We start from the raw sequence: 26,116 nt of genomic DNA on the forward strand, positions 1-26,116 counted from the left end.
GGATTCAGAATTCACCTGCTCTGACCTGTCCAAGTTCAATTCCAAATGTGGAAAGGACACAAAACAAAAGGGTGGGTGCAATCATTTGTGTTACAGTAAGTGTTCCAATCTCCTTGTCGTATTGGAGTTTTATCTTCCCAGACAGTACTCAAGCTCACCAAATACCACAGAGGAATCCTGGGCACCTCTAGGGAACCCAAATTGAGAACTACAACCCAAGAAGTCTCAGAGCCAGCTAACTTGATATGACCTCTCCTCAAACTGTGCAAAGTGAGGTAACCCACCTGCTCCAGCGGGATGTCCAGATCCCCCATGTGGACCTTGTTGTCTGTCCTGTGAGCCACCAGGACACGCTGCACGGTGGGGCAGTGCTTCACAGCCTCATCCACTATTTTCTTCAGCTCCATCACGCGCCCACCCCGGAGTCCTTGGTTGAAGGTGATAACCACCTTGCACTTGGCTAACAGAGACAACACAGACATTTCTGATCAGTCTCCTCCCGACTTTGGCCCTCATACCTCTGACTCACATAGGACATCCAGGCCTAGGACTGTGAGAAACTCAGTCCAATCTTGAGTAAAAGACTCAATGGAAAAAGTGAGGGGCTGTCTGCTCTCCAGCCTTTGTGTGCCATGAAGAAGCACCAGGCCTTTGTCCAGTTCTGAGGCTAAGGGGAAGGAACCAGAGATAAATTACTTTGAAGCTCAACTCTTCCTCCTTGAGTCAGCAGCATAAAGACAATTTGCCAACCAGACTTCCACCTTTCTCTCCTGTCTGCCCAGGAGCAAACCCCAGGAAAGGGGCCATCATGCCACCTGCAGCAATCAAGGTGACAGAGAAACACCGAGAGGCAGAGACCAAGAAAGCTGGACAAACAGAGGCCAAGCCCAAAGGTGTCCCATGTGGCCAGGCCCTGTCTAGAGTGACGTGTGTGGGCCAAGAGCCTTCACTGTCCAGAGATCAGAAACTACACCCCAGTGGATGATTGGGAGCTAACTGCCCTCCTCACCTGCAGGAGAAGGCCCTCCTGATCCCACACCTGCTCTTCAATGACCAATGGTGCTCAGCCAGGCCCAGGGGGAAGCCAGGAGGACCCTAGCTTCCATGGTTAACCTAGGGGGAGGCCCAGAGCAGGGAAGAGGGGTGCACACACAATGGGCCTCAAGACCCCAGGAAAAGGAGGTGTCTGCCATGCTGTTCCCCAGTGCGGGATGACCCAGAGGGATCACAGCTGCAGAGGGTTACTACACAGCCCCTCAGGAAGAGCCTGGGACAAATGTCCAGCTGTGACCCTGACTGGCAGGGCCTCACCCACATCCCTCAGGCCTTTCAGTCATTTTGCACCAAAGGTCTCTTGCAGAGCTATGGACAGAAGTGCTTGGGAACCCTCGACCAATGACTCTCAATAGTTGGGGTACAAATCCTCGACCACCCTTTGGTGGGTACAACTCCCCACCCTTTGCATCGAGCCATTTGAGGCATGTGTGCCACATTCCTGTCCAGAGCCTCTCTGCAGATGAATCTCCGGTCACCCCCTGTGGCCTCACTCACCACTGCCCTACCACACTTCCAAGACAGACTCTGGTCTCAATGTTCCCTTTGGGAGAGTCCTACCTAAATAAATCTGAAAGCACTTTTGCACAACATGCCCACCCTTTCTCCTCCTGAGAGCCCTGGAGATGTCATGGCCATGAAGGTTCCCTGAGAATTCTGCAGCACACACAGGACCATCCAGGGGTCAGAGAGATACTCTAGACTGCCACCCCTGCCTGGCACCAAGAGCCATGGCTACACACATTCTTTGCCCTTCAAGCTTCAGCGATAGCTCACCTGTGGAAACCAAGTCAGTTGGGTGGAGCCTATCAGAGACTTTCCAGACCTACATCCCCGAGCAGGGGTTGGTCCAGGTGAGCCCCCTATGGGCGAGGAAGGGAGATAGTGCAGCAGGAAGGAATGAACCTTTCTCAAGGGGATGGGAGACAAAGAAAGCTCATGGGGATGAGGATCTTTCATGAAACAGTGACCCCAGCCCGTGCAACATGCTGAAACCACACTACACAGCAGGCAGTTCCTTCTCTGCCTCCCAAGGCACACACCTTGCTCCTGACTCACACCTGTCCAGGGCCTCCCTGCCCAACAAGCTCTCCATGAGAGGCCTCCAGGAGGTACCCAGGAGCTTCTGAGCACCATAAGCATGTCTGGCCCACTGGTGCCCTCCAAGGCTGGGCCACAGCATGGGTGCTGGCAGGAACCACGTGCCACTCTGGGAGGATTTGACTTTCCCTCCCTGGATTTGAGCAGGCACCAGCATCTGCATTCATTTTCTGCTGCTTCCATAACAAATGACACAAACTCAGTGGCTCGGAACACTCATTTTTAGCTCACAGTTCTGTTGTCTGGACAGGCTTGGCAGGGTTCTCTGCTTAGAGTCTCACAAGGCCAAAGTCAAGGACGGGGCTGGCTCCTATGTGGTCGCTCTCGGGAAACATCCACCTCCAGGCTCATTCAGTGGTTGGCAGAACTCAGTTCCACGCGACTGTGGGATTAAGGTCGTCCTTTCCTTGCTTACTGTCAGCCAGAGGTCATTCTCAGCGACTACAGCCACCACCTGCCCTGGTTCATGGCCCTGTTTATCTTCAAAGCCAACAATGGCGGGTAAAGTTGCTTTGAATCTCTCTGACCTCCCCTTCTGCTTCACTTCCTCTGCCTCTACTGGGAGCAAGTTCTGTGCATTTAAGGGCTACGGGATTAGATGGAGCCCACCTGGATATCCCATTGCCTTACATCTGCAAAGTCCTTTCACCATGCAAGTGACATGGCACAGCTTCCAGGGGATTACAGTGTGGCCATCTGAGTGGGTCATTATTCTGCCCCCATAGCCTCTCTCAAAGCCATTCTCCTGACCTCTATCCTCCCCTCCAACACTCTCTACTCCTCAAGCAGCCTAAAGCAAGAGGGAAGACAAATGAAGAGGGATGGTCCAAGTCTGGAAGTCAGGCCAGGGGACGGAACTCTGGAACTGCGCCTGCTGACTGAGGTGGCTGCCCAGATATGTGATACCCTGGCTGTCAGACTCACAATATGCACCCACCTCCCAGCGACCAACTGAAGATGGCTGCACATTCTTTCACCTGCTCTTATAGAGAAGCCGGATCCAGGTCTCCCCCCCTTGAATCTGGAATGGCCACAGACTGGTTTGGCCAATCTAGTAAGGCAAGAGTGATGCCAGGCCTGTGCCAGCCTGGCCGGTAGGACACTGGCAGTTGCTATTTCCTTCCTCTTGGAGCCATGTGCTGCCATGTGACAAGCCTGACTGCTGAGGCTGCAAGGCTATGAGGAAGCCCAAGTCAGCCACGTGTAGAGGCCACATGGAGAGAAAGAAAGGCCCGCCAGTCCCCAACCCTTCAAGTCAACCTGACTAATGTCCCAGATGTCATGGAGCAGAGAACAGCCATTCCCCGTCCCCATCTGATTCCTGTTCCACAGACCCATGAAATAGAATAATAAAATTTATAGTTTTCAGTTGTTTTAAGCACTAAGTTTTGGAGTAGTTTGTGACACAGCAATAGAAAATCAAAACAGCCCCTCATTGACTCAAGAGGACACAGATACCCATCTTAATAGAATCTTGTCCCCAGGAACCTGGCACCTGCAGAGCTGCACAAGGAGGCTGAAGGATATCAGGGCAGAGTCCTCTTCAGAACAGACTCCTGGCTCCTGCCCTCTCATGCTTGGTTGTTTAGCAATTCTGAGGTTCTGGGAGCACCCCAGCATCCAGCTACTAAATCCCCATATGCTGAAGTCACCAAGAGTCAACTGCTATTGCTTGTTTCAAACAATCTTAACAGAAGCACTGGGTGACCATGGCCACACCAGCAAGAGAGAAAAGGGGCAACTTAGCATAATGCTGAAAGCATGAACTATGGCGGCAGAATGTCTGTGTTCAACTCCTGGCTCTGTCACTTACTAGGTATGTGACCTTAAATAAGTCACTTAAACTCTCTGCGTCTCAGTTTACTCATCTTTAGAAAGGGAACAGTAACCTCCCAACAAAGAAAAGACCAGAACCAAATGACTTCACTGGTGAAGTCTATCAAATATTTAAAGAATTAGCAACCAATCCTTCTCAAACTCTTCCAAAAAACTGAAGAGAAGGAGATACTTTTCAAATTCATTTTATGAGGCCAGTATTGCCCTGATACTAAAGCCAAAGATTACTACAAAAAAAGAAAACTACAGACAAATATCTCATATAAACAATGATGCAAAACTCTTCCACCAAATGCTAGCAAACTGTACCCAGCAGCATATTAATAGAATACACCATGACCAATCAGGACTTACCCTAGGAAAGGTGGTTCAACATGCAGCAATCAATCACTGTAATACATCACACTACTCCAATGAAGGAAAAAACACACCTCAATTGATGCAGAACAAGCTTTTGACAAAATCCAATACCCTTAGATGATCAAAAACTTAAAACCAGGAATAGAAGGGAACTTCATTGATAAAGGGCATCTGAAAACCCACAGTTAACATCATATTAATGGTAAAAGGCTGAAGCCTTCCCCCTAAGATCAGGAACGAAACAAGGATGCCCACTTTTTACCACTGCAATTCAACATTATAAAAGAAGCTGTTGCCAGAGTGATTAGGCCAAAAAAAAAAAAAAAAAGAAAAAGAAATAAAAGACATCCAAATTGGAAAGGAAAAAGTAAAACTATCTCTATTCACAGATGACATGATCTAATATGTATAAATCCTAATGAATCCACAAAAAACTATTTATTAGAGCTAATAAATCACTAAATTTGCAAGATACAAGATCACTATGCAAAAATTAGCTGTATCTCTATATATTAACAATGAACAATACATAAAGGAAATTAGGAAAACAATTCCATTTATAAAAATTCATAAAAGAAAAAAATACTTAGGAATAGGTTTAGCCTAGGATATGCAAGACTTGGACACTGAATACTACAAAACACTGCTGAAAGAAATTTTAAAATACCTAAGTAAATGGAAAGATATTCCATGTTTGTGGATTAATATTGTCGACAAGGCAATACCCTCCAATTTTTCTACAGATTGAATGCAATTAAAATCCCAATATCTTTTTTTGCAGAAATGGAAAAGCTAACCCTAAAATTCCCATGAAAATACAAGAAACCCAGAAGAGCCAAAACGATCCTGAAAAAAGAAGAACAAAGTTGGGAGACTCACACTTCCTGGTTTCAAAACTTACAAAGCTACAGTGCCAAAACAGTTTGGTACTGAGATAACAATAGATAGATAATCATACGGATAAATGGAATAGAATAGAGAGCCCAGAAATAATCCCTCCCATATATGGTCAAATTATTTTCAACAAGAGTACCAAGTCCACTTAACAGGGAAAAGAATAGCCTCTTCAACAAACGGCACTGGGACCAATGGATAGCCATAGGACAAAGAATGAAACTGGACCCTTACCTCACACCCTGTACAAAAATCAGCTCAAAAGTAAAGACCTAAATGTAAAAAGGTAAAACTTAAACTCTTTGAAGAAAACATATGAACAGGGAGGCCGAGGCGGGTGGATCACGAGGTTAAGAGATGGAGACCATCCTGGCCAACATGATGAAACCCCGTCTCTACTAAAACTACAAAAATCAGCTGAGTGCAGTGGCACACACCTGTAATCCCAGCTACTCAGGAGGCTGAGGCAGGAGAATCACTTGAACCCAGGAGGTGAGGTTGCAGTGAGCTGAGATCATGCCACTGCACTCCAGCCTGGCAACAGAGCGAGACTCCATCCCAAAAAAAAAAAAGAAAGAAAAAGAAAACATAGGAAAAAATCTTCACAACATTGGATTTGGCTATGTTTTCTCAAATAATACAGCAAAGACACAAGCAGCAAAATAAAAAATAGATAAATGAGACTTCATTAAAATTTAGAACTTTTATACACCAAAGTTTACTGCTGAGAAAATGAAAAGACAACCCACAGACTGGGAGAATATTTGCAAATTATATATCTGATAGAGGTCTAATATTCATAATATATAAGTAACTTACATACTCAACAACAAAAGACAAACAAGCAATTAAAATATGGGCAAACAGCTTAAGTAGACTTTTTCCAATGAAAACATACAAATGGACAACAAGCACATAAAAGATGTTCAATATTATTTGTCATTAGGGAAATGCAAATCAAAACCACAATGAGATACCACTTCATTCTCACCACGACAGCTATAATTTTTTTAAGTGAAAAACAAGATGCAGAGAAACTGGAGCCCACATATACTATTGGTGGAATATGTGGTGGTGGAAATGTAAAATGGTACATCTCCTTAGCACAACAGTTTTGCAGTTCTTTGATAAGTTAAACATGGAATTACCACATGAGTCAGCAAGCCCACTCATAGGTACATACCCCCAAAATTAAAAGCAGGTGTTCCTATACATGAACATCCATAACAGCTCTATTCACAATAGCCAAAAAATAGAAACAACCCAAATGGCCATCAATTAATGAATGGATATTACTCACCTATTAAAAAAATGAAATACACGTGCCACAACATGGATGAATGGAGAATGTCTGCTTAATGGGTGTAAAGTGTACATTTTGAGTGATGAAAAACTTCAGGTATTAGTGATGATGATGACTGCATAACACTGTGAATGTACTTAATGTGACTGACTTGTACGCTTTAAGATGGTTACAACAGTAATTTTAGGGGAGGGGAATAATAATAGTGTTATTGCATAAAATACCTATGAAGACTAAGGTAAATTAAAGGACATAACCTTTGTAGAGTGCTTAGAACAGTGCCTGGTACACAGTTGGTATTACAGAGTTCTAGAGAGAGGAAGAAAAAGAGAAACAAGTGGCAGCATCAACCTTGAACGTGGGGGAGGAAACCCTGAAAGGAAGTGGAAGGGCTTCCTAGACTTTTACACAGAGGGAGGTCAACAGGGGTCTGAGAACTCTACCCACTAGTTCTATTTTCTATGAGACACAAGAGTTCTCAATGGCCCCTAGAACCTGGCACCTGCCTTGCAAAACCAGCTCAGAGGACTCCCTCCGGGAGATAGCAGGGAGCAGAGATCAGACTGCATGGACATAGGGCCACCATCCCGACACTCAGTCCTTTGACAACAGCAAAACAAGGAAGTTATTGTTCTGCACAGTGTCCAAAACACACTGACCCACATGCAGACAGAAAGACCCCCTTCACCTGACTCCAGATCCCCAAAGATGGTCCACCCCTTCGCTCCTCAGGATAGAAGGCTTCCAGTTGTTGACCTGCGGGACCTTCCCTGTGTGTCTCCAGCGTCATCCCACCTCCACACTTCCTTCCTGCTGCACTACACCCGCCTCCGCTAGGCGCTCATGCTGCGCTCCTCCTCCACTCGGTCTGTGCCTCTGCTGTTCCCTCCACCTGGAACTCTCCCTTTTTCACCTGGCTAAATTCAATGCACTCAGATCTCAGCCCACAGAACAAATTCTCATTTGGCCATGTGCCTGTCCCTAGTAGGATCTGTCATTTGTCTGTGTGACATTTTATTAATGTCTGCACTCTGATGGTCTCTACACTGATGGCCAGGCCCCCAGGAACAAGGATCAGGGAACTCCAGGATTCCTCCCTCCCCACGCCCACCTCCTCACCATCATTGATCCTCCCAGCCAAGGACGCCGCACTGAAGCCAGCAAAGACGACTGTGTGGACAGCTCCGATCCTGGCACAGGCCAGCATTGCTGCCACAGCCAGTGGGGACACGGGCATGTAGATGGCAACACAGTCCCCACGGCAGACTCCATGCCTCTTCAGCGTGTTGGCCAGGCGGCACGTGGTCTCCAGCAGTTCCCTGCAGCACAAGGAAGAGAAAGCCATCAGAGATTGAGGAGCGCCAAAACGCAGAGCAGTTTGGGGTGGAGCAATACTGCAAATGTTATGTCACATACACCCAGCCCAGTGCCAGGATAACAGGCACTTGAATACTTAATGCATGGAAAGTACTTTTCCAGAAAAAGAAAAGTTTTTAACATTTGTAGATTGCTATTGGCAGAGATTCACTGCCACATTGCTAGGGTGACAAGGCTATCCTTAAGTCCACTTATGGCAGGGTTTTGTTAAGGGAACAGGAGTGTAGGGGAGCATTTTAGAATCAATTCCATCTTAAAATTAGCAAGGCACATTCTTTGCCAGTCACAACCCACAGTCCTAAGATGTTTACAGCTGAGGAAGCAGCTTAATACCTGCAAAGGCAAACTCTTGCAACAACAGAATGTCCAGATGCCCCAATATTGCATAACATATGCTTTTAAGATGATTATAGGCATGCTTTGATGTACTTATGCACTAAAATGCCAAGGATAGCTTTCTTTCAATCAACAAAGTAATAAATGTCACTTTGTCAGTCTACCCGGAGGGAGACATAGCTTTGCTTTTACATAGATAAGACCCCTATATAAGAAATAAACAAAACAGAGGCATTCCTCCTCTTGCTGAGGAGGCCCTACTATGTAACTGAGAAGCTTTCAATAAACTATCTCTTTTCACTGAGCTCAGCCACTCGCCTTGGATTTCCTTCCTGGCAAGATCCAAGAACCTTCTCCTGGGATCTGGATGGGGACCCCTTTTTCCAGCAGCAGCTTCTCAGGGACCACAAGTGTCTGAGGCATAGATCATCATGGTTCCAAAACTTCTGAAAATGTTTGCCTCCAAAAGAAAGACTGATCTCATAAGACGTTTAGTCGAGAAACGACAGGTCCCAGATTTTTGAATCAACACAGTCGAGGGGCACCAAACAATGCCCTCAGCGGACAGGCCCCCAGGCCCAGAGAGGGTGGACCCCAGCTCTGCAAAGCCACAGTGAGTCAGGAGTGAAGGCCGCACGCAGGGCAGCCACATCTCCCTGCTGCCCCGAGACAGCACGGGCAGGTAGAGCAAGCACCCTGCTTTCTCTTCAAGCTAGGGGACCATGGATGAGGGGAAAGGAAAGCACTGGGCACCTGCCCGGCCCCCATGTCGTCCCCCACGTCGCCTACCTCTACGGGGTGTGCGTGCCCTTCCTCTCTGGCCACTCTGGGGCCTAGCACCAGGTTTACCCGCCAATCAGGGCGCAGCATCTCTCTGGGCAAGCTGATTGGTTCAGGGCTGACACGTGACCCAACCTGGTCCAGTCAAAGTCAACCATACTCAAGTCCGGGAAAACCTGGAGCACGCGAGAGCTGCCCACTTGCCCGCCATGCAGCGGGAAGTGGAGGAAGTAGAAGTGATCCCAAGGTTGTCTTTCCTTTCCGGGCCTCCTCATCCCTCTGAATCTGGACCTGGCAATTGCATTAACCACTTTCCCACTCTTGCTGTACTGACTTTAATTAATTATTTGCAATAAAAAGAGCTAACACATAAGGAAGAATGAGGGGAAGCTAAGGCCCCTTCTCTCTAGGCGGGGCAGGCCACCAGCCCGCAACCCTTGCCCTCTGCAGAGGCCCAGAAAGCAGACCCTCCTCGGGCTTGCAAGGCCCCTGGCAGCGTGTTTGCATAGCTCTCCTCTGTTCAAAGGGTAGTCAAGGAAAGGGCTCCCGAGAACAGTGAAGCTCAACGAGGCCACCCGGGAAACCACAGCAGAATGAAAATGAGCTCTCCGCATCACAGGCAGGGGCCTCAAGGAGGCCTTTGTTTCTTCCCAAGGCCATCTGCAGAGGGGACCACATGAGAACCAGCCCGCAGTTCTCCCCGCAGCCAGCACGCCTGCCCAGCCTGGCTCCAGCGGCCTCTTCTGTGGCATTTCATCGTTTTTCCTTCAGGCTTTCAGAAGGAGGACAAAGGCGCCATTCAGTGGCGCCCCACCCACCCCTTGCCAAGGTTTGTGATAAAAGACAGAACACTCCCCAGGAAAACCCCCAGCACCAAGCTCTACAGAATCTAGGGCTCAGCAACACTCCTGCCACTCCGGGGAGGAGGCTGGGGTGGCCTGTGACCGGCTGAAGAGGGAGCCGTGGTCAACAGCAGGGAGGAGTCACTCAACATCCTCGGCCAGATTCCGTTTTCATAGCTCTGAGAGCTTAAGCCTCACTGCTACGAGAGATGAAGGCTTGAATGTATGCTCAACAGTAAATGGCGATGAAATTCAGTCCCTGTTTTGCAGACGGAGGGCAGCAATCTGAAGCCAAGAAAGGACACCAGACTGTCCCAACAGAAAGGCCTGGGGTAGCTTTCTGTAGTCGCTGCCTAAGCATGGGAGCTTATCTTTCTGAGCTGCCATGTGACCATCTGAGAAACAGCAAGCACCCTCCACCTTGTACAGCTGTCACAAGTATTAATAAGAAGCAAGACCGACTTGGAAGTCTGCCAGACATTCAGCAGGAATCGTCTTTCCCGTCAGATGGAAACTCTCAGAAATCTGTGTGTGAAATCGTTTTCTAAAATGACAAAAATCAGCTAACTCACTTCAGTGAATTCCTAAGATATTAAAAATCCCATTCTAGGCACCTTGGGAGTGAGTGGGGTGTTTGCACTGGAGAAAGAAATTGACAGGGAAAGTGTCCTCCAGGAGCACAGCTCCGATGGGGAAATGCCGGCACATGTGAAGGTGTGCAGGGCACTGAGCAGCTCAGCTTGGTGGTATAGCCACTGGGGGTGGCAGGGAAGAGCAGCAGGGAGAGCCTTCTGGGTAGATAAGCTGTTGGGAGGAGAACTGGGGCAGAAAGAAGAGTGGATTTTCCCTACAGGGGCAGACGTCACCCAGTCATTAGAGCTGGACAGCTAAACGACAGCCTCCAGGGAGGGTCTAGAGACGAGGTTTCCCTGGAAGACTGAGGCCTCAACATGGGCCCAAGAGCTGAAGCAGGGTCTGGTGAGTCCCACACTCTTGCTGCTGAGTCCAGAGGAGAGGCTTCTGATAAAGGATTTGATCCAGGTAAATCTCAGAGCTCTCTCCCTTCCTATTTTCTCTGCTAAGAGAAATACCTCGGCAGAGAAGTGGAAAGGATCCTTGAAGTGGAAAGGATCCCTGGACGTCAGGCGGTGCAGCCTCCTTGGGGTTCTGAAATCTGGCAGCCACATTTTGGCCCACAGCAGCCCAGCCTCTGCTTAAACATCACACTGCCAGAGCTCACCTCATGGGGCCACCTCTCTGTCACTTTGATAGGGAAACAGTCTACCAAAAATTGGACCAAGATTTGCAACTCTTCAAACTCTACCCCTTAGTCCTACCTCAGACCTTTAAAGCTTCCCAGAATAAATCTAATTTCTCAATGACAGCCTTTCAAATTCCTGAATACTCCCCACCCCTCATCCTCTTGGAAGCTTTTCCTCCCCCAGGTTCTCTGGTCCAGCCCTCCATGACGGCACTCAATCTCGGTAGACACCCCCAGACTTCCAAGTGAACCCCCACATTCTCATGGTGCCTGCCCAGAGCTGAATGTGGGTACCCAGACCCTTGACCTTGATTCTATATTTAACCATGTTTTAATTTTTTAATTTTTTTTTAATTTTTCTGAGGTGGAGTTTCGCTCTTGTTGCCCAGGTTGGAGTGCAATGGCTTGATCTCAGCTCACCACAACCTCCACCTCCCAGGTTCAAACGATTCTCCCGCCTCAGCCTCTCGAGTAGTTGGGATTACAGGCACGCACCACCACACCCGGCTAATTTTGTATTTTTAATACAGATGTGGTTTCTCCATGTTGATCAGGCTGGTCTCGAACTCCCCACCTGGGCCTCCCAAAGTGCTGGGATTACAGGCATAAGCCACTGCGCCAGGCCGACCATATGGATTTTTAAAATATCTGACAGGTGGCTCAAATTCAACATGAGATCACTAACCTGCACCCTCCCAACTCCTAATACATGTAGCAGATGCCCTTTAACTAGGGCTTTCTCATATTATGGCCATGGAAATGTTTTGTGTTTTTTTAAAGTAGGCTTTCCATTTATCCCAATCTAATTCTATCTCAATTTCTCCCCATCTCTCCAGATGACTTTTTTGGTTTTTTTTTTTTTTTTTTTTTTTGAGATGGAGTCTCGCTCTCTAGCCTGGGCTGGAGTGTGATCTTCTGGGCCCAAGCAATCCTCCCACCTCAGCCTCCTGAGTAGCTGGGATCTCCTGCCTCAGCCTCCTGAGTAGCTGGGACTACAGGCGTGCACCACCACACCCAGCTAATTTTTGTATTTTTAGTAGAGACGGGTTTCACTATGTTGGCCAGGCTGGTCCGGAACTCCTGACCTCAAGTGATCCACCAGCCTTGGCCTCCCAAAATGCTGGAATTACAGGCATGAGCCACCACACCCAGCCAATTTTTGAAGCCTGGATTTTTAAGTTTAAACTCTCATTTTTCATTAGCAATCTCCTCCAGACATATATTATTGGAAAACACGGTCAGCAAACCTAGGTCTTCAAATCATCGAAAACCAAATGTTGTTCAAGTAAGTGATCCTGCCATTCCAAGTACTCAGCAACTATTTGAAAGCACGTTTTTGGATATTCACAATTTCTCAGACTTCCACAAACCGAAATGTTACTGTTTCTGTATCAGAAAGATAACGCAGCCACTCAGTGACTGATGCCTTGGGCTACAGTTGCAGGAAACAGTGGCTTCCTCACTACCTGCAGGATCCTCTTTTGTGGCGCCCTAGCAGGTCTCCAAAGCACGGGGATGTGCAGCTTTCTAAGTCACTAGAATGAGTTGGAGTTTTACTTTTAAGTCCAAGAAGAAATATAACACTTGTCATTCAGGTACCGAGTAGGATATTTAAGTTTGTCTGCAATGCAGACTCTGCCGGGTCAAGCTTTTGGTGTGGATGTATGCAAATGATGTGCAGAAAAACACAGATTTGGTCTTGTGTTCCTGGTGCTCAACACTAGGAAAATGCTGACTGGCCTTGGGGAAGGAAGAAGACTTATTATCAACTCTTAACATCAACTGGGAATCACTTTTATCAATGCTAAAGATATAATCTGACTGCAAGTAATTGTGACCAACATGATAACTGCCTGAACTCAGACGATACAAATGCACCACTACCCCCCACCCCCCGCCTCAGAATTTAAAATTAGTCCAAAACAGGAAACAGCTGGAAACAGAGTTCACAGAAAAGAGAAGAAGAAATGTACTGGTATTTATTTTTTCATCTATCTTTCAATCGGAGCTAGCTTCGTCATGGTTAATATTGAAAGTATCTTTTTCTCCTAGACATTTCCTGATGAGGGCCCAGGGTAAGTCAGTCCTGTGTGTGCTGTTGTGTTTAAGAAATAAACAAATTGAGGCTGGGCATAGTGGCTCATACCTGTAATCCCAGCACTTTGGGAGGCTGAGGCAGGCAGATCACTTGAGGTCAGGAGTTCAAGACCAGTCTGGCCAACCATAGCAAAATCCTATCTACTAAAAATACAGAAATTAGCTGGGCGTGGTACTGCACGTCTGAATCTCAGCTACTTGGGCGGCTGAGGCAGGAAAATCGCTTGAACCCGGGAGGTGGAGGTTGCAGTGAGCTGAGATCCCACCACTGCACTGCAGCCTGGGTGACAGAGCTAGACTCAAAAAAAAAAAAAAGAAAAAAGAGAGAGAGAGGGAGGGAGAGAGAGAGAGGGAAAGAGAAAGAGAAAGAGAAAGAGAAAGAAAAATTGAGAATGCATGATTGCTTACTGCTTACCATTATTCTGGCACTCAGTATTCATGAAATAAACACTAGCTAACAGACTTCTTTGTTGTCCATCAAGTACAAGGTCTGCTTGGGTAGAGATTTGGGTTTTGCTTATTGCCTTCTTCCCAGCATCCACCTAGCTCGTATAAGGTACTCAATAAACATTTGTTGAGCAAATGGGCACAGCAGGTGAACCTGAAGTGGGAAGGACCTCAGCCAAGAGCGACACCCACCCTGTAGACACCCTGTGTCCTCCTTCCCCTGAGGGGTTAGGCTGTTGTCACCTTGCATCATGCTGGCATGAAAATGTGCTGCTGCTCTGAGAAGCAAATGGGAAGGACCCCCCTCTGAGAAACCAGCCTACAGATACTTTTCATTTTCTTCTGCCAATAAGGGAAGTAAACCCAGGTAATTGTCTTGATATGTGAAGGCCTCTGAAAGACACAAAGCATTTCCCCGGGCTCAGTCACTTCTCTCCAAGCACTGGTGCTGACAGGGGGCTGGGGGAGGTCAACTCTATGGTCTAGATCCAAAACTTGAAAGGACATTCCTATGCTGTCTCTAGAATTTGATATTTTCTTCTGCATGCTGTGTCAGGAAGATAGAGGTAGTAAGAGAAGAAAGGATCAGCCTTAGGGAAGGGAAGCCTGACAAGGCAGACCCCTTCCCACATAGGAGGAGCGTGGAGGGTCACGCAAATCATGGATGGCCAGCTCGTGTCTCATGGACCCAGACTTGGGGAACAGACTCCTTCCCACCTGGCAGACTCCTCTGGCCCTGACATTACTGTAGCCACTGACTCTCATTCAATGGTGGTAAGATTTGCTCACTCTGCTCTTTACTACCACTGAGAGAACAGAAGACCAGGAAGTCAGCTAGCAGGGCTCAGAAACCAAGTATGAAATTTCTCACGTCATTAATTGATGTCATGGCCATGACATTTAACAAAGAGAAGCTGCCGTGAAAACATAAAGTGGCAGCCGCACTTGAACGTGAATGGTCCCCTGGGCCAAGGTGAGCCCAGGCACAGCGAGGGCCCCCAGGGGACATGAGCTGAGTTGCCAGTAGTGATGCCAGCTCAGCCAGTAACAAGATCACTAAAGCTATGTGTGTTCTAAATTCCTTATGGAAAATGAAAGTCTCTTCCCTGAGAATTTGCTATAGACTCTGCGGAAGGTACTGAATCTGCAAGTTGATCACTCAGGAGTCTCATAGGAGGCCAAACAATGACTGATCAGAGAACAGGGCTCCCAACGCAGCACCCCACACCACTGGGGCCTGAATTGTCTAATCTGTGAAATGGCCTAATAATAGGACCCACTACCAAGGTGGTCGTGGAGACCAAATATGAAGTTACAGACACCCTTGAAGGTGACCTGTAAACAGTGGCCATAATGACTGCAGAAAATACAACAAGACATGGGAAAAAGAGAATTGTTGAACACTGATGGATCTTTAAGAAAAGTGGGCACCTCAGGTGCTGCCTTCTCAGGAGGGCAGGTGCAAAATGCTGGCTTGCCTTATGGAAGCTGCTGTCTCCGTGTCACCAACTCAGGGCACATGCGCCTCAGCTGTGTGAATGCCTTGCAGGAAGCCCTCACCTGCACAGCCCGCCTGCTCCATGCCCCCAAGGCGGGTGCTGAGGGCAGGAGTAGATCTGAGAAGGATGCAGAGCCTCCTACATTTGGGGTTGCTGCCAGTCTGGGGGTTCCAGGCACTCAGCCCGAGGCCTGTGCTTCCAAAAGGCCAGAGGGAAGGCAGGTCCACCCTACATGCTCTGCACAGCCTACCACCATCTGCCGTGTCATCCCGTCACTGCTCCCCTGCTGGCTACCCAAGCTTCTCCAGCCATGTTTGCCTGGCGCTGTGAGCACAGGAAACCTCCTCTCCAGGCCCATGGCCTCCTACCTCTTCACCATCCGGGGGTGTTCCCTCCCCTGCCTCTCCTCCCACCTGCCCTCACCCCACCCCCAGTTCACAGCCCCATCTTATGGAATGAGGACAGAACAGCTATCAAGCAAGTATCCTGTACCCGGGGCTGCTCCCATGAAGCAGGTTCCCATGGAGAACCCACTAAACTCTCACAAAAGCCCATGGGCTCCGAGCTCCCATTCCCTTCTTCACTTTCCTGATGAGGAAATTGAGGCACAGAGAAGTTGAGCCACTTTATCAAGGCTATTCAGCTGAAGGAGTCAGGGCTGGATTCAAACCCAGGCCCAGCTCCAGGGGCCTTGCTGTCAGCCAGCTCCTCAGTATTAGAACCACTCCTATTGCAAAGGCGCCCAAACTTCAAAAGATTTGCCATCTGCCAATGCTCTAATTATTCATCTAACATTTTTTTTTAGTTAGTTTACTTTTTTAATATAAATTGATTCTAAGAATGAACCAAAGGCTCTGAACCTGAGGCTGATTCTCTGTTCAAAAGGGAAAGTTAGCAAGAAAAGTGCCCAAAGCCCCCACACTCATGGGGGTTCAACTGAACCTTTCTTCTTGTCACCAGAATGGAGGACAGGGCTGAGGGTGGGTGTGGAACGGCGTTTTCCTTCATCATTCAGTGTCTGGCTCCTCGCTCAGGGCCATCTGCCCAGGGCACACCTCCCCAGGCACAGTCAGGTCAAATCCCACATCCTTAGTTTTTCTTTTCTCCTCTGACCAGAGCCCAGGATGCGGTCAGCTTCTAAGAAAGCCTTGTAGGATGGAAGTACCAGGCCAGCCTCCAGAGAAGCTCTGTCCTCATTCCTGTTAACGCCTGGCTTTCCCTTCGACCTCAGCGCTTGGCTTTTGGCCCAAGTCTTTCTGGAAAGGAAGTTCTTTTTCCAGATACAAAGCCCAGCTCACATGACTGCAGGAATCAGGTGTCAATGCCTGAAGAACTTGGGAGGCTCCTGCAGGCTGGCAGCCCAGGACAAGAGCACACTGGGGGACTCGGGTCCTGGAAGCCAGCCCTGAGAATAGCTGGTTCCCTGGCAGAACATTCACCCCTGGCTGGACAGACTTGTTTACCTCCTGGGAGAAAGCCACAGAAGTGAGTCCTTTCCCTAGTGGAATTTGGAAAGGGATGTAGGTTTTAACATTCTGTAAACATTCACTTTACCCTGTGGTTGAAAAAAAAAACCACAGGAGATTTTGCAGGTCCCACTCCAGGTTTGCACGCCCCACATGCCCTCTGTTCCGTCTCTCTGAATGGCTCTACCAGAGCCCATTCGGCTGCCACAGACACAGCACAACACAGGGCAGCCAACTTCACACAGAACGCTGCAGAGCCTGGACGCAGGTTGGGGGTCCTTCTATTTATCAGGCCTTCCTAGAAGTCCACAGAACATTCCAGATTAACACCTAGAGGAGAATAAGCCCTGGAGGGGAAGTTCGCAGACATAGCCACACAGGTGGAAATCCAGAGAGCACAGCCGCTTGGCATACCTGCCTCGGGCCCAGCAACTTTCCCTGCTTCTTGGCAGCAGCCTAGAGAAGCATCAAACTCCTACAAAGAACAGGAGGCTCCTGCTCCCCAGTGCTGTGCTTGATAACAACCAGTTTCTCAGCAAAAGAAGCCCTGACTTACAACATTTGCCAGTGATCACTGTGCCAAATATTTCCACCACTGATTTTCAGCTCCTGATAGGACTGACTGGACAAGGCGTTGGGAAGATATGCACACACAACTACTCTGCGGAGCCCGTTCGACACTAACCCTAGCCTGGGAGCCTGCAGCCCGAGTGCCCAAACCACCCAGCCCCAGGAGCAGCCTCCTCCTCTTTCTTTGCAGCCACACCCCAGAAGCTGCCCAGATGCCCCACCCCAGGCCACCCTTAAAGTTCACTGGAACTAATTTTCCCCTTTATAAAACAATAATTATTAATAATTTATGATTTCATTCCTTCTACTTAATGATTATTCATTTAATGATAAGTAATTTGGCCAGGCGCGGTGGCTCACGCCTGTAATCCCAGCACTTTGGGAGGCCAAGGCGGGCGGATCACGAGGTCAGGAGATCGAGACCATCCTGGCTAACACAGTGAAACCCCGTCTCTACTAAAAATACAAAAAATTAGCCGGGCGGGGGTGGCGGGTGCCTGTAGTCCCAGCTACTTGGGAGGCTGAGGCAGGAGAATGGCGTGAACCCGGGAGGCGGAGCTTTCAGTCAGCCGAGATCGCGCCACTGTACTCCAGCCTGGGCAACAGAGCGAGACTCTGTCTCAAAAAAAATAAATAAATAAATAAAAAAACTTAATTTGGAAGGAAGGGGAGGAGCAAAAGCATGCAGCTTTTTTTAGTCCACCCCTTGTGACCTCAAGACCACAGTCCCTCTGATCCTGGGTTTAAGATGACATGGAGGGTCTGCATAAGCTCGGGGCTGGGCTTCCACAGAGGGCACCGTACTCCCGGGCATAAGGCCAAGGGCTGAGAGCACACCCACACTCTCTCCATGGCAGCCCTTGTCCCCAGGCCACCTCACATGGCCTTGCAGCTCATCCCTGTTCAAAGGCACTACCCCAGGGATGCTGGAATTTGTACCAGGCTGAATACCCTATTGGGAGGGGAGCCCTTCCACAAAAGTGGCCCCATTTGCACCGGGAAAACATGCCAGAAACCATACTAAATGTTAGCCTGGAAAACTCCCACAATTTAGTTGTGAAGTCCAAAAAACTAATGGGTTTCTAATGTGAAGATAGAAGACTGTTCTTGTTGAAAACGGGCTGGCCTGCAGGGAATCCACATGAGATGGGCCACCATGGGTAGAATGAATACATCAGGGTGAAGACCAGAGCCTGTTAGTTACAGCAGATTTTGAACAGCTATGGTGGCCAAAGGCCTTTGCACACTGGAGTGACTTTGAGGGTTTGGTCACCTGTATGAGGAGGAAGGACTGCCAGGCTCCATTTGAGTGGCCTGGGATCTGAGAAGGTACAGGTGGGATCCTTCTGTCCTAACAGTGGGTTGTGGAGCCCAGGTATCAGCCCAGTCAGGTTCCACCACCCACCCGCTGGCCTAGAATTGCTTGTGGTCACCACAGCGTCTTCTCCCTCCACATCCACGCCAGCCTGGCATCCTCCACCAGAGTCGCCCTTGCTCCCGAGGTTCTGCCTGTGAATCAGCATCAGACAGCTGCGCATGGGAGTGCCTGCAAGGCGTGCTGCTGCTCTGCTGCTGCGCAGAGCGGCTAGAGGATGCTGGGTTTCCTGGGGCAGCCCCGCTCGCTGTGAGGGTGCCGAGACACAGGTGAACCAGCAGCAATGGTGGTTTCCTGAGTCCTGGACCCAAGCTGCAGGAGTATGTTTGGAAACTCAGCAGTGCCAGTGAGGTCTCTGGAGGCCCTTCTAATTGTGCCAGAGGTCGAGGCTGAAGATCCCCCCAGAGGCTGCTCTTCCTACCTCCCAGGGATTTGGAAGCACCCTGCCTAAACTCCCTTTCCACTTAAAAGAACAGCGGTGACTTCTCTTTTCTACAACTGAATCCTGACAGATTTCTGACAAGCCATTGCTGCGGCATTCCCAGGGATGCATTTTCAAATACAGATTCCCATGACCTTCCCAGAAACTCAGAATGGCCGAAGCAAAGCCTGGGTACTGTCTCACTAGAAACCTTCCCCAGGGGACTCTGAGGCATGGCCTGCAGCTGGAAATCACTGCTGTAAATTCCAGCCAGAGTGACACAGTTGTTAAAGCTGCCTGGCAATTTCTCTGGCATGTTTGGAGACCATGAGGAATTCCTGAAGACATTCATGTCTGAGAAGATCCCACATGACCACTTCTGAAGTCCCTGTCCACATGGCCTGACTCCCTTGGTCGAGGCCGTTCCCCTAAAGGCTTCATCCACGCAGAAGCAGCAGGGAGAGTGGGACTGTGCTGGCCCAAACAGGGGGCAGACACATTCACCATATCTGCAAGCGGCCCTGAAACCTCTCTCCAGGCTTCTCAGGGGAACTAGACTGGATTTGTTGATGGGAAATTGTCAAGTCCCCACCCATCCTGACCCCCTACTGTCACAATGTTCAGATGAGGTCAAGACAGCCACAGGGAGGGTCAGGAGAAAGAATGACAGGGGAGGCCCCTGTTGCAACAGGCCAGCAGCACCGTGCCACCACCTCCTGTCCTGGCACCAGTAACTCCACAGCCTTTGATCCTACCTCCTCTAGCAGCCGACCCTCAGTCTCTGAACCCTGCACAAGGGGTCCTGGAGTCCTCTGGCATGAGGCCCCTAAACCCCAGCTGATGTCAGTGCCTAATGAGTGTCTACTGGTCCTCTGAGGCCCCAGACACCTGGAAGACGTGGCCCTGGCCAGCAACAGGGCATCCTGTCTGCATGCAGTGGAGTTCAGCCTGGGCACACCAGGATGTTTATTTAGAGGTGTGTGGAGGGCCAGAAGCCTCAGCTGCAGAGCCCAGGGGTCCCATTCAGACCTGAACTCCACTTCTGATGGGACTATAGACTCCTCAGTACATCCACCACAGTCAGAGCTGGGGAACCTTTTCAGCTGCATGAACTCCCAAGTTCCTAAAGCTCTATGGATACCAGAGTCCCCAGCTTTAAAAATCAGGGTCCCAGGCAAACATCAATATGAACTGAAATCCTTGGTGTCAGCTCCTGCCCAAGGCCAGACCCACGGAGGCAGCGTAAGGGTGGCAAGGCCAGACTGGACACCGAGGAGATACCAGGTGACTTGAGGAGGATGGAGGGCTGGTGCCCCATCCATCTAAGGCCTTGTGTGCAGGCCTGTTGCCAGGAGTTAGGGGTTCCTGGGCCAGCTGGGAGGTCTAGTCCATCCTCACCCCACTGTCGTACCCCACCCGGGGCTGCACTGGGCACCCTGCCACAGGGGCACACTCACTACTGAATGGGCTTTGGTTTCCATTCCGTGCACTGGACCCCACATCTAACCCACGGTGACACCTTCACTCTGTGTCTGCCTAGCAGGGGAGGAGGCAGTGTCAAGGGTAGGAACTTGGGAATGAAGATGTGGCCCCTCCATGGGGAAGGGATGGGGGTGAGCTGAGCTGAGCTGCAGTTCTGGACAGGTGAGAAAGTTTCATCCACTGGCCCCTGTGCTGCCCACACTGTGCTGGTGGAGACTGGACACGGGCAGGACTGAGGGACCCCACAGTGCAGCCCATAGCAAAGCTGCGAGTCACTTACCCCCTGCCTAGTGCCTGCAGAAACAGGAGGGAAAACGCAAAACAGGAGCCACAAAGCTGTGTCCTGGTCCTCACAGACTCATCTCCAGGCGTGACCCTCCCCCTAGGGAGGCTGTGCCCCCACCAGCCCATGCCCTCCCCACCTCCTCACCATCACCCGCTAGCTCCCACCCCTCCGCTCTGCCAGCTGTTCCGCCCCTTCCCAGAACTGGGCCAACCCCAACAGCCCCTGCATGGTAGCAGGGGCGTCACAGAAGCTGGGATCCAGCCTGCGTGGTAGCAGGGGGGTCACAGAAGCCGGGATCCAGCCTGCGTGGTAGCAGGGGGGTCACAGAAGCCGGGATCCAGCCTGCGTGGTAGCAGGGGGGTCACAGAAGCCGGGATCCAGCCTGTGTGGTAGCAGGGGGTCACAAAAACCGGGATCCAGCTCCACCGCAGGCATTTGCTCAGTGTGGACATAAAGATAAATTCCCTCAGTGTGGGTTACTGCACTGCAGTCTGAAGATGGGGCCTTTCTAAACTATGAAGTGCCAGGACCTCAGCACCCAGGAGAACGCAAGGGAGCACAGACAGCGTGCATAGGAAGACCCCAAATATTCCAGCGGCAGCAGCTGCAGCCTGGGGCTGGAGGAAAGGTGGATGCTGCTTTAAAAACAGCCCGTCCCGAGTAACATGGGCTCCTGTCAGATTCTGGCTCTAGCATGCAGATTCCAGACCAAGCGTCCCAGCCCAAGTCTCAGAGGCTGCCTGGGCACCCTCCTCTCAGGTGGGGCAGCTAGGCTGGGACTCCACGCCTCACCCGCCCTGGGAGCCCCACAGACCACACCGAGTTTGCCTTCCACGACAGCCGCTGTGTCACACACGGGTCAGCGAGGCTGTTCCCCCACAGCCTCCCGTGAGTTAGGATCCTCCCCCAGCTGCCCTGATGTTTTCATAAGGGAGTGTGCTCATTAGGGTAATTAACTTGGGGGGTTGAGCAGAAGAGCAAAGGGCAAGGGTCACCCACTAGGGACATAGGGAAGGGGCACATTTTAGCGGATGCACGTGTCCTCCCAGGCAAAGTCCCACTGAGTACCGTCACCCCTGAAATCACCACCCACCCACTCTCAGCCCCAGCAGCCTCGGGGCCACCCATGTCTTGCCCTTCTTCAAATCTGAAACCCTCTGCTGGCCTTCCTTCACCTGGCCCCGACCTGTGGCTGCAACGGGCCTTCATCTTCCAGGCACCCCTCTGGTTTTCATCCCACGTGTCCCTCTCCACCCCCAGCAGCCCGGTGGAGGAGATGTGTGACTGCATTTTGCAAATGCGAAAACCAAGGGTGGGAGAGGTGGAGCGACAGGCTCTAGGTCCACAGCCAGGGTCAGGGTGGATAGAGCACAGCCTCCTGCCTCCACCAGGTCCAGGGCTCTGGCCCCTCCTCCTGCCAGGGTCAAGGCAGGCAGGGCACAGCCTCCCGCCTCCACCAGTTCCCAGACCTTGGCCCCTCCCCCTGTCGTGTCCTCACCAGTCCCCCACTCCTGCCCTCATCACACTTCCCCTTCCTCTGCCTCTCAAAACTCAACCCTCCACAAAGCCTTCTCCAACTAAGTGTCTGTGACAGGACTTCCTGCTTCCTGCTCCCCTCGAGGGACCAGCCACTTCTGTGACCCCCCTAAATGGCTGTGTTTGAAGATATCCAGGGCGGACAACAGAAACAAGCTCTCAGAGAGGTGGCCCCAGGCTCAGTCCCCGCCCCACCTCAGCTGTAGTGTGTGGCAGCTCCCTCTCCCTAGGGTGAACGGACAGGCCCTGTCATGCACAGCCCTGCGGGCCTCCGTGTCAGGTGCCAGGCTGCACAGATTCGCAGTAAAGCCCCATGCCCAGCCCAGCACACCCACGGAGAAAGCCTTCCCTCAATCCCCTGGGACTCTGAGGCAGCTGGGGTTGGGGGAGGCCTGACATCCCCTCTGCTCCTCTGGTCAGGGGTTTCTCACTGTGCAGGACCCTGCCCAATAAAAAGGCCGGGAAATAACAGTCACAGAAATTACCCCCACCAGCGGGAGTTTCCACAGGGCAACAGCTCCCGGAGTGGCACACAGTGACTGCACTTCCTCGCAGACTCGGGGCCCAGTTCTGCCCCTCCGTGTTTCATGCACGCCTGCCAGGGCTGGAACACTGGGGCCATCGAATCCCTCCTTTTACAGATGAGGACACTAAAGCCCAGAGGGATAGGTCTGAGGCCATAGGACAAGCCAGAGCTAAAACCTGGTCCTCTGGCTTAAGATGCTCTCATTTAAGTTCAAGTTCAAGTTCACACCCCCCTACAGAGACCCTCAGAGAAGAGGTTCACTGATTTGGAGCCTCTGCAGGCACCCCAGCCTGGCACCCACAGTCCGGTCTCTCCTCTGTGTGGGGGCACACCCTGCTGGCTGAGAAGATCTGGACCTGCACAGGGCCTCAGGCTGCTTCCTGCACCTGGAATCCAGCCCTAGCCTGGAAATTCCTGGCCCAGACCCCAGACCCCAGACTCCAGGCTCCAGGCAGGGAGAAACACACCAGCTAGGCAGCAGCCATCTCAAAGCCTCGTTCATCTACCTGGGCCACCGCTTTCCCAAAAGAGAGGAATTTGCATTTCTCCACATGGCCACCCCCCAGGGTCTCTAGAACCTGCCCATGCGAACTACAGTGTGAAGGACAGTCTTCTAAAACAGGCACCGGCCGGGTGCGTTGGCTCACGCCTGGAATCCCAGTACTTGGGAGGCCATGTGGGCAGATCACTCCAACCCAGGAGTTCCAGACCCACCTGGACAGCATAGTGAGATCCCATCTCTACAAAACATAAAATGCTTAGCCAGGCTTGGTGGCACACACCTGTAGTCCCAGCTACTGGGAGGCTGAGGCAGGAGAATCACTTGAGCCCAGGAGCTCGAGGCTACAGTGAGTTGTAACAGCACCACTACACTTCAGCCTGGGTGACATTTTTGAGCCCCTGTCTCAAAAATAAATAAATAAAAATAAAATAAAATGGGCACCTGCTGGAGAAGTGCAGGTAAACAGCCAAAAAGAACCGCTGCCCTCCCAGAGTGCTGCCTGGACCCACAGCCTCAGGGCCACGAGGCCCACAGCCTCTGGCAGGCACTGTTCTGCTCTGGGCTTTCAGCCTGCTGCTTCACCAGGGGAGAAGGGCTGCCTCAGCTAGCTCTGGGCAGAGGAAGGCTGGAAATGGAGCTGGGACCTGGAATTGGGTGGCAGACTGCCCTGGGAGATGAGTGCAGATGTCCCAGGCTGAGCCCTTCCCCTCCCAGTGGGAAGTGAGGGCTGCAATTATGAAGGAGGAAGCGGGGTAAAACCGCGGCAGGGAAGGGGCTCCTCCTTCCCGAGCCCTGCAGCCAGCCAGCACGAGGCCCAACGTCACTGCCCAGTTACAATGCTGAAAACAGCTCTGGAATCCAGTGAGTACTCAATAAATAGCAGCTACATCATCATCACGGCTATTCTTACTTGCTAGTGCGTTCAAGCTGTCATCTCCCTGTGCCTACTTTACAGTCATCTCCATTGTGACAATTACCCTGGGTGTACAGATGGGAAAGTCACACCCGGGGAGATTAGGGAGCCACACAAGGGCACAGGCCAGCAGCAAGATGGTACTGAACTAGAGCTAGAACGTGCCTCTTTCTGCAGACCCTGTACCCCCGAGGACCTGGGGAAGTAGGGACTGCAAATCCTGCACTTGCAGGGTAAAGGCCGTGGGCACCCGTCCCAGGGCTGCATCTGCCTGTGTTGACCCAACGTCACCTGTGCCTAAGATCACGGTGGGGGTCAGAGTCGGGAGGTTTCCTTTGCCAGGTCACCTGGGATTGTAACACACAGACTTCCTCACTGCCTGCAAGCTTCCTGCATCGCCACCGGCATCCCAATCTCTACCAGCCCCAAGGGGTTTCTTTAACAGGCCCAGGCTGCTAGTCTGTACATTGATCTTCCAGCCGAGGAGGCCTGCAACCCTCCTAGGCACCTTAAGTGCTGTGGCACGAGGCCCGTGGGCAGGAAAGCACTGTGTTCAGTGGCAGTGATATGTCTGCTGGGAGGACAACCAGCACCAATGTCTGGGGGCTTCCCTCAGAGAAAGGAAGAAGAAAACCTCACATCAGAAACTTAGCATGACCAGGACAGTAAGGAACTCACATCCCTCAAATACTAGCTGCAATTACAGGTAACACTTTTCACTCAAACAGTAAACAGAAATGGTCACCTCGTATTAAGCCTGGCTAAAGTCTGCAAAACCATTTTGAAAGAAGTCTGTTTATTTTTATTTTTTTATTTTTATTTTTTTATTTATTTTTTGAGATGGAGTCTGGCTCTGTCACCCAGGATGGAGTGCAGTGGCACAATCTTGGCTCACTGCAACATCCACCTCCCGGGTTCAAACGTTTCTCCTGCTTCAGCCTCCCAAGTAGCTGGGACTACAGGCGCACATCACCACACCCAACTAATTTTGGTATTTTTAGTACAGACGGGGTTTCACCATGTTGGCCAAGTTGGTCTCAAACTCCTGACCTCAAGTGATCCGCCCACCTCACCGTCCCAAAGTGCTGGGTTTACAGGCGTGAGCCACTGTGACCGGCCCCTGTTTATTTTTGGAGACAGAGTAATAAGTACTTTGCCAGGGCCATTTCAGTGCCATGGGCCTGAAGCTGTCCTTAGTTTTCATAGGCTGGCTGCAGTCCTGAGAATTCTCATATGGTTTATGTTTAACCACACATCTCCACAGGGCTCCAGCCCCACTCACAGACCGAACCGCTGCTTAGCATGCACTCAGTGCACCCACGGGCAGCGTCCAGCCGAGGGGGCATCGCACACGGCCCGCCGGCCCCAGGGTTCAGGCACACCTGAGAGACTGATGGAGGGAAACTGACCCTTTGGGGAGTGCCATGGCTGGGCCCGCCCTGCCGGACCTCCAGGTGCAGCTCCTTTAGCCCCCGACCCCCAACAGAAGGATTTCATCTTTTACTGAAGAACAACTCCCGGGGCAGCAGCCTCAAGTTCCTTCTCAGAAGGGGGTTTGTTCGCAGGCAAATGGAGCTGGGCCCACCATGGCGAGGGGCGTCTGCAGCAGCTTGGGTCTTCAGAGCCCCTGCACTCCAGTGTCCAGGGGCCACCTGGGGGGCCGCTCAGTTGTCCACTGGGGCCCGAGGCTCCCGGGCAGCAGAATGCTGCTGGCCTGTGGGCCACATGGCATCTGCAACCAGGGACTAGAGATAAGAAATGCATGCTATATAGGCTGTAAGTCTGACTGCTGGGGAGATGGGTCAGCAAAGGAGCCCTGGCTGAGGCTGGTGGAGGCTGTGATGGGCCTGAGG

The 26,116-nt window shown here is 50.9% G+C and overlaps 1 protein-coding gene across 3 annotated transcripts in view; it reads right to left on the bottom strand.

Annotated features, from left to right (window-relative positions):
- ACSS1 (acyl-CoA synthetase short-chain family member 1) overlaps positions 1-26,116 on the bottom strand; it is a 61,812-nt gene that overhangs the window by 24,227 nt on the left and 11,469 nt on the right. For 2 of the 3 annotated variants that reach the window (XM_011968511.1, XM_011968510.1), the window contains exons 3-4: positions 7,667-7,866; positions 285-460 (exon numbers count right to left, since the gene is read on the bottom strand). In XM_011968511.1, the coding sequence (XP_011823901.1) occupies positions 285-460; positions 7,667-7,866 (376 nt within the window). Of the gene's footprint in view, positions 1-284; positions 461-7,666; positions 7,867-9,244; positions 9,761-26,116 lie in introns of those variants that run through there. The other variant, XM_011968512.1, reaches the window with a different exon arrangement.

The sequence above is a fragment of the Mandrillus leucophaeus genome, unplaced genomic scaffold, assembly GCF_000951045.1.
Source record: "Mandrillus leucophaeus isolate KB7577 unplaced genomic scaffold, Mleu.le_1.0 Scaffold846, whole genome shotgun sequence".
NCBI lineage: Eukaryota > Metazoa > Chordata > Mammalia > Primates > Cercopithecidae > Mandrillus > Mandrillus leucophaeus.